At 34.8% G+C, this 9,375-nt stretch overlaps 1 protein-coding gene across 3 annotated transcripts in view; it reads left to right on the top strand.

Annotated features, from left to right (window-relative positions):
- tecpr2 (tectonin beta-propeller repeat containing 2) overlaps window positions 1-9,161 on the top strand; it is a 91,873-nt gene extending 82,712 nt beyond the window's left edge. For 2 of the 3 annotated variants that reach the window (XM_048537559.2, XM_059649109.1), the window contains 3 exons: window positions 2,116-2,257; window positions 4,353-4,502; window positions 6,084-9,161. In XM_048537559.2, the coding sequence (XP_048393516.2) occupies window positions 2,116-2,257; window positions 4,353-4,502; window positions 6,084-6,241 (450 nt within the window). In that variant the 3' untranslated portion in view covers window positions 6,242-9,161. Of the gene's footprint in view, window positions 1-2,115; window positions 2,258-4,352; window positions 4,503-6,083 lie in introns of those variants that run through there. The other variant, XR_007248264.2, reaches the window with a different exon arrangement.
- The last annotated feature ends 214 nt before the right edge of the window (window positions 9,162-9,375 follow it).

Consider the following 9,375-nt stretch of genomic DNA (forward strand, 5'->3'; position numbering starts at 1 on the left):
ATTAGTTTCGTCTTTGGATTATGTTCAGCATTCACTAATTGGACTGAGAGATCTGTTTCCATGCTGAATGGCTCTATGATACATTGTTGTAGGTCTGGAGTTACCTGTAGGCCAGACCAGGTAAGAACAGCAACTTCCTTCCCAGATGGTGAACCACATGGGTTTTTTTCCTGACAATCAGCAATGGTTTCGTGGTCATCATGAGACTTAATTCCACATTTTTTTCTTGAATTCAAATTCTGCCATCTGCCGTGGTGGGATTCAAGCCCGGGTCCCCAGAACAATACTTGGGTCTTTGGGTTGACAGTCCAGTGATATTACCACTAAGCCTTCACCTCCTCTGATCGTACTATCGCAGTGTTTAGGATAACAATGGAAAAGAGCAAAGAGCGATCTAAAGCAAAAATATTTAATAGGAAGAGGATCAGTTTTAGTGGCTAGACAGCAGATTTATCCTGGGTAAATTTGAATCAAAGATTGGTATGAAATAATTAATGGAACTAAGGAATTCCTTTAAAGAGGAGGTGGCTCCAGCATATTTGAGGGACATACCCACAAGGGCGGAGGTTAGCATAAATAAATCTAGAGCTCACTGAATGATGAAAGAGAATAAGGGAGAGTGAGGGATATGACAGATGTCAGATTAATAAAACAAAACAAAACAAGGCTGATCATAGAACGTACAGGCGGGAAGTGAAAATGGTGGGCAAGGAATGAAAATGCTGTTGGTGGGGGGCAAAGACAGAATATGAGAAAAGACCCACAATGTGCATAAAAGAAAGTTCAAAAGTCTTCTACAGGCATATAAATGGGAAAAAGATAGTTCAAGCCAGTGAGGGTTTGAAAAAGATTTAAATGTGGAGGCAGAGACATGGTAAAGGCAACAGTTGGCACTTTGCACATCTCTTTGCCAAGGAGGATAAAGTCATAATGAGAGAGTAGGTACTTGAGATATTTGATGGCTTAATAAAATCATAAAGAGAAATAAAACAAAATTTTTAAAAATGCGCATTGTATCTTTCATAACCACAAACTCTTATTGTACTTCACAGACATCAAAGCACTTCTAAAATACACTCACTGTTATAACATAGTAAATGTGGTACCCAGTTTGTGCACAGCATGCTCCCACAAATAGCAATGCGATATTTGCCAAATGATCTGTTCCTGTGATGTTATTTGAGAATATCACTGGGTGGAGCACAAGGGATTGCTCCCCAGCTCCTTCTCAAGTCATTGAGTTGTGGGATCTTTTACTGTAACCTAAGAGGACAGACAGAACTTTTATTTAAATCTTATTTGAAAGAGGTCACTAGAAAGCCTGGCTGCACTTAAATAGATCATCAAGATCTCTTTGATGCATGGTAGGATTGTGGAGAGACTAAGGATGGAAATTACAGAAATATTGGCTGTAATTTTCCAACCTTCTTTCAACATGGGTGGTGCCAGGAGATTGTAACAACGGCGTATTTGTTTTTTTAAGAAAAGTAAATGAATAAGTTGTCATCACAAGTCAATCAGTTTATCATTGTGGTTGGAAGACGTTTAGAAATGACAACCCAAAATAAAATTAATAGTCACAGCAGGGTAAGAATGGATTCATTATGTAAAACATGCTTGTTTTCCTTAATTTGGGTTTTCCTTAAGTAAAGCAGAGTATAAAAACAATAGAACTATGATGTACCATTATAAAGCACTGGCTTAGCCTCAGTTGGATAATTGTGTTCCAGATCTGAACACTACTGTTTCCGAAGGTGATTAGAATCATAGAATTTCTACAGTGCAGATAGAGGCCATTCAGCCCATCAAATCTGCACTGACTCTGTGAAGAGAATCCCATTAATGGGATTGTTATTTTACCAAGTATGAATAATACAAGAAAATGCACTACCATGTATATTCACTGATTCAACTTGTGTAAACACTGTTATCTTCACACTGCAGAATGTCAGATGTTTGTGGGGAAAAATGATGCAACATATGAAGGGTATGTTATTTACCTACCCCACATATTTATAAATATGTGTCTATACATAGATATAACAGTAAAGTTTAGGATTTTAATTTTCCTTTAGATTTTAATGTGATATTTTCAATAAACGCTTCCATTTAAAGCCATTAGGAACACAACTGATCAGCATTTATTCCAGCCCCAATGACCAGATGGTTTGGGCAGTTGATAGTCGGGGCAACGTGCATGTGCGACTTGGAATAACAGAGGCAATGCCTGTAGGCACTGAGTGGGAACATGTGCCAGGTAAAAGAAGAAATCATTATTTATGTTAATCTAAATATATGTATAATAATTTCACTCTGCTATATCTTTATTAGCAAAGATAAGATTAGCTTCCCTACAGGTTGCTATTTTATTGTCTCTGGAGAATATTGTTCACTATCATTTCACTTTTTCAGAGAATTTGTCAAATTGCTGACAATTTGAGGTTTCACCTCAGTTGTTTTCCCAGTATTCAAATTCAGCTTGCACAACACTCAAGAAGCTTGATCCCATCTGGGACAAAGCAGCCCATTTCATAGGCACCACGACCACCATCTTACACATTCACTCCGTCCACTCCAAACTCTCAGTGGCATCATTGGGTAACATCCAGAAGACTCCATGCTGCAATTGACCTTGGTTTGTTCAACAAATCTATGGTCTCTTCTAACAGAAAGACTTAGAACAGTAGTTTTTGGCTCCTCACCACATTCCCCTCCCAAATCACACACCATTGGAAATATGTCACTATTTTCTTTTGGGTACTTGGATAAAATCCTAGAACTCCCTTTTTAATAGGACTATGGCTGTACTTATGCCACATGGCCTGCAGTGCTTCAGGAAGGTGGCTCACCATCACGTTCTCAAGGACAATTATTATTGAACTTGCCAATGGCAACATACCCAAATAAATAAAATGTCTATAATGATGTGACAGTGTTAATAACTACTTTCTATCTGAAAAATAGACTTAATATTTATGCCATTCCTCCATTGTCCACTGTAAAGTTGCCTCCGTCATCTGTTAGCTGATGTACCTCTGCCATGATTATATTGCTGATAGTCTGCAATTTAAAAAAAAACTTGTTGTGCCTATTCTTTCTTGTCTTCATTTTAGCCTTTTAAATTTGCTTTAGCTCCCTTTCTTGTTTCCATCAAATTTGATTTGAACCCTTTCTCTTTGTACCTGTTTAAATATTTCCCATTGTTGATTTATGTTTCTGTGTGATGCTGTTTTCCTTCTGTTTAATCTGGACAGAGTTTTCCTTTCATTTATCTGGTACTTTTAAAAAGAGAATCCATAATCAACAAGTTGAGAGGTGGACACATGAACATTACAGAAAGACATAGGTTAAGTGAGTGGGCAAATATCTGACAAGTGAACCATACATGGGAAAATATGAAATGGTCCATTTTGACAGGAAGAATGACAAAAAACATATTGTCTAAATGGTGTGAAATAATAGAACTCTGAGATGCAGAGGGATTTGAGTGTCCTAGCACATGACTTGCAGAAAGTTGTATGAAAATACAGCAAATTAGAAGGAAAGCTAGTAGAATGTTACTGTTTATTGAGAGAAGAATTGAATACAAGAGTAGGGAGTTGTGCTTGGTTATGCAGGGCTTCAGTAAAACTGCATCTTATCAAGGAATACTAAATATTGCTTTGGGCTCTTTATTTAAGGAAGAATGCAAATGCATTGAAAATAGTTCAGAGAAAGTAAACTAGACTAATGCCTAAAATGAGTGGGTTTTGAGAACAGGTTGGACAATTGGAGATCCGAAGAATAGAAGGCTGGTGGATTGAAACATGTAAGAGAGGTCATGACAGAGTAGATATGGGCAATATGTTCATCCATTTAAGACAGTTGGGGAGAGTTTTTTTCCTTACAGAGGATCATGAGGCTTTGGACTGTCTTCCTCAGAAGATAGTGGAAGCAGGATCTTTGAATAATTTTATAGCTGAGATAGCCAGATTCCTCATAAGTAAAGGGTGAAACATTATCAGGGCTACGTGGGAACGTAGAGTAATCAGATCAGTCATAGCATCATTGCATGGCGGAACAGGATCGAGAGGCTGAGTGCTTACTTGTATGCTCGTATATAGCTAACTTGTTCCCTTTTCCTCTATCCTCATTATACTTTCAGCTTCCCAAGTGACTCTCATCCCTTAGAGTGAAATTGCTTTTCTTACTCAAAGCCAGGTTTCTCCTTTGTTGAAGTAGTGATTGAAGCATATGTATACTGGCAAATGATATGTTGAAGAATTTTCATTAAATTACCAAGATGTCATCAGAAAAGTATGATTCATGTTTTACAATCATTTCTTTACAATAACAAAAACATATTTTTGTAGGTTTACAGGCAAGTCAATTAGGTGTGAGCTATAGAACAGTGTGGGTACGTTGTTCTAATGGAGATGTAGCACGCCGTTATGGAATAACTAACAAAAACCCAGCAGGCGATTATTGGAAAAAGATTCCTGGTAATGTGATTTGCTTGACAGGTAAAGTGTGCACAAATTCATTTTCCTGCAATAAATCTTTGCAGCACGTTATCCAATTTCTGGTTAAAGTTTCAAATGTTCACTGATATTTTACAACAGTCTCCTAAAATTATATTTATAAGATCATAATTTACAAAAGAATCCCTGTTATGTCAATTATAACCAAATCCAGATAATTAAAATTGATTCTTTGAAACCAAGGTATACTTTCTGGACCTAAGAAGCTATTCCTGTTTATATAAAGATTTTCAGAGAACATGTAACAATTTGGGATAGTAACCTTAAAATCTGTCAAGACCAAAAGCTGTTCGCACACAGTCCTAAGTTGTAATGAAGTACTTATTAATCTTAATGGATTTAATGACAGCTTGTGTGTGTCATTGAAACATTGTTACAGTTGGTGATAAGTTCTACTCAGAAGGAAGTTGATCATTTTTGAAGTGGTAGGAAAATCTAAGACTCGCAATGGTTCTTGCACACCTGGACTTCCAAATTTAGAATGTTATATAATTTTTCAATAAGTTTTTGCATTGTTGAAAGTGGTGATTATTTCTGGGAATAAAAGTCGTCATTAAGCTTTTTAAGCATGCCCTTACTTTCATTGCAAGATTTGAAACATAGGTTCAGAAATTGCATTTATAATCATCCTCCTCCTACTGAGGCAGAGAAACAGCCTGATATGATGGAATACTTTACCTTTTGTCACTAAGGAATAGTCTATGGTGGCATCTAGGCAACTTTACTTTCACAATTTATAGTTTGCAATGGTGAATATGTAATCTCATATTTGTAGAATTGAAATTACTTTCTTCATTATCCACTTTTCCATGGTATTTATTACCAATGGTCTTCTAATGTCACACTTATCATTTTCAAGCATCAGTTTAGATATTAAATATTTAGTTTTATTTCAGTTTTCCCAGCCAAAGGTAATGCATTCATAAATAACATCCAATTATCTGCACTATCAGCAGAGAATCCTGTAAAGCAATTTATAATAGAATTACATTCCTGTCTCCTGCTCTACTTCATTGGAATTGATAGTTATTCCTGAAGTCTGTGATTCTGCTCACTGAAATTTGATTCATCAGCAGTGATGCAGTTTGAAGCCTGCAATCTCTTGGTTTGCATAATACTGTACGTCACCAAGGTTTGTTTATTTGCTGCCTTATCAGGTTTATCGCCGTTAACATTGACCTCTGCTTTACTTTGCAAACATATTACATGACTGGCGAATTAATTAATTGACAATTGTATAAACTATTAAACAAATATTATTCAAACTAGAACATACTGATTTTTTTTTTAAATTGCCACTACAGATGACATTTCCCACAAGAAAAGAGTGCATTTGTGAGGATAAAATATCATTTTGTCCCATTTAGAAGAGATGTTATATAAGCAGGAAAATCTCCTTTGAAGGATTAGGCAATATAAGATCCTTTGGAATTACTAGTTCAAAGATTTCTTACCTTAATATCACGTAAATTGTAATGTTTGTTATTGTTTCATGTCATTTGAGTTACTTTGATACTTGTTTGCAGGCTTTTTAATTGTGTTTGCTATCCTAATTTCTCATAGTTACACCTCATGATGAACTGTGGGCTATTAGCACTGGAGGCTCGCTTCTTCAACGACTTACCAAGAATTTTAATCATACTGATGCACTAACTAATCCTAACCGTATTGCTCTTTTGGGTCAATCTGAGGACTTTGATGATGAGTGGGTGGTCATCTGAAAGTGAAAGAACGTGCAGCATTTCTTAGATCATGTAATCAAGCCATGAATATTATCTTACCTTTAAGTCACTGCAGATTCTTAATCCCATTAGGGTTAACAGTTGCATTCAGATAAACATTTTGTACAAATTTCTTTGTGGTTACAGTATAAATGTAGCTAATGCATCTTTTGTGACTGTGCTAGTATTGGAATACAAACAGGTATGTCATTCAGCAAAGAAGCTAAAGGATTTGAAATGCTACCTTCTAACTGATAGCTGTGTCTGAGTATGTTTTTACTACCTAAACCACATTTGGACTGGTTTTCTGTTACCATTCACTTACCATGTAGCAATCTCTGAGTTGTAGATTTTGTGTGGATGTTTGAGATACACACATACCAAATGTTTTGTTAATTTATATACACTGGACATTAAACACATCAGGAACAACAAACTTGTACAGCCAATAGCATTAAGAGCAGAAGAGTGCTCATTTTATATTTTGAGAAGAATGATTTGTGGCTATAGTTAGGTTATTGATTTTTCCTGTTGTTACCACTTCCTGCTTCAGCTAGGAGCAGAAATATCCTTGAATGAGTAATGTCACTGCTTACACATGCTTATAAATGATTAAAAAAAAGTATATTTTTTGCAGCGGTGGAATGGTGTTGTCAGAGATTTAACCACATTCAAAGCAACACTGGCCAATTTGACTGGTGAATGCGACCAGTACTTAATTCCAATGGAAGTTGAGATTCAAGCTAATCTTTAATTCCTGTGACTGGAGGAATCTCCAGCTAAAAATGCTTCAGAAAATGTATAGTATCGTATAATAGTATAAAGTGAGCCCGAAATGGTTTTTGTTTTAGTGTATTATTATTTAACGTGCTTTTAACTGTCAATTATTGTAGATTTGTCTGAAAGACTTCATTAATACGAATTGTAGGTGACTAAGCAGAGCATTACCAAAATATGCATCTATCTTAAAGCCTTGTGGATGCAAGTTTTAAATAGTTTAGAATTTATTATCAGCTGATTGTGCTACCTTCCAAGTAAAAGCCTTACCAATATCTTGTTGACTGTAACTTGTATATGTGCACAACTGCAATTGTAATTTCAAGTTCGATTGCTATTTAGCAATTTTTTTATTCCCTTTAACAACTGACAAGTTTGTTCTGATCAAATATAACCAAATGTCATTAGTGATGCATTTGTGCAGAGGAAAGAACAATGTTTACACTTGCCAGATATATTAATCAGACTGTTGTATATAGATTACATACAGCTTTGGGTCAATTCTGGACGTTTAGTCTGTTGGTTCTTGCACTTTGAACTTTTCTAAAGATATCTTGTGAAAATCAGATACTCTAGAACTTGTGGTAACTTAGCTGTCAGAAAGTAATGGATTTTATTAATTGTACAGTATATTGTGTTCCTATTAGGTTGAAGTGATGACTAGCATTATTAGTTTAGATCCAGGAGTCCATGAATGACAATTAATTTTCTTCTGTGTAAACAACTGAAAATGTGAAATGAAAATAGTTTCACACAATGGAAGGTCATATATCCCAGTAACAAATTTTTGTTTAAAAAGCTAACTGAAGCTTTAGCAACTAGTTATCTGAATATTGGTAGCACATTGTGAAACATAAACTTTATTATGAAATCATTTTGTTTGTCTATCGACTTAAATCGTTTAATCTACTAATGGAGTGATATGTTATGTAGAGATACATGGCAATTCCAGCTAATGAGCTGAAAAATTAAATATGATTTTTTTAAAATCAAGAAATGGGTGTTGCAGTGGAAATCCAGACAGCCCAGTCTCCCAGTCTTTGAATTCATCCCAGTCTTTGAATTCATCCCAAACAAATAATATTGAAATTTTTTTTTAAAAACCAACCATAAAGGTGCATCTTGAAATTAGCTTCTATAGTGTCATATCCACTGTGTTTACAGTTCTGCAGCAAAAATCTGTATAATTGAGCAAAACCTTCTGCATCACAAATCGACAATATTCATTGTTGGGGAAAAGAAGTCTTCATTTGATCCCCTTGACAGTGCTGTGTCCTGCAAATAATAGTTGATCATTGAAGCTCAAGTGCTACAAATGGAAGTATTCCATTGCACAAACTGTCATCCCTGACTTTGTTACACAGAAAACAATGTAAATGTAGTGTGAAATGAGAGATATTGAATTCTCACTTTCCCTTTTCTAAATGCAATAGTGAAATTAAGTGTAAAAGTCTTGACAGATGTCAAGAAAATAGTTTGCAAATGTAAACAACTACTCATTTGTTTAGGCCAGCAAAGTTTACAAAGTTACAATTTTGTTTATAAAAGTAAGCAATTTAATTTGCTTTTCTTAAAAAATTGAATCACTTAATATAATTTTCACTTTTTGAACAAATGCCTAATAATTGTTACTCTTTCAGTGTTTTTAATTTTAAAATGTTTTAAAGCTGTTTAATAAACATGCCTCTGTAGTAATACATTGAGTTGAATTCAGTGTGATTGTTTCCCCAGTGATGGTTATGGTACTTGTTTGAGAAAGTAACTTTAATATTTTCAAAGGAATGCATGCATATATGTGACATTGCAGCTTAGCTTGATTGTGGTCTTTTTGATGTCAATCAAAACTTTTACAGAGTGGAAAGATTAAAGTGTAAATCATACATTAATTGAACAGTAAATTGAAAGACTGTTGGCTGACTGACTATATGAATTTACTGGAAAGAGCTCTGGTGGTATTCAAGCTACATTGTATCCAGAAGAATATTACGTGCCTGCTCCTGTAATGTATATTTAACTATTTATGACAGGTTTCTAATGATACCTAACAAAACTTAAAAATGTTTATAGTGTTTCACATTACACATCAAAGCTGGTACTATTGCTTTATTATTCCCTGTATATGATTGCATAACCTTTAACAAAAATGGAATAAAGATAGTAAAAAAACTTTTCTGCATGTGTATTTTATAATGCTTTAATTTTTTTTATTTTTTGACTAGAAATAAATGTAATCTTCAAAGCTGTCAATGCATTTTTGCAGGAACTAGCAAGTAATGAGATTACATCCTGCCAGACAGTTAAAACAACAAGAGGATTATCAACTTTTATCACTGTTAATGCAAGATTTCCTTGACCAC

This window comes from Stegostoma tigrinum, chromosome 10 (assembly GCF_030684315.1).
Source record: "Stegostoma tigrinum isolate sSteTig4 chromosome 10, sSteTig4.hap1, whole genome shotgun sequence".
NCBI classification, from domain to species: Eukaryota; Metazoa; Chordata; class Chondrichthyes; order Orectolobiformes; family Stegostomatidae; genus Stegostoma; species Stegostoma tigrinum.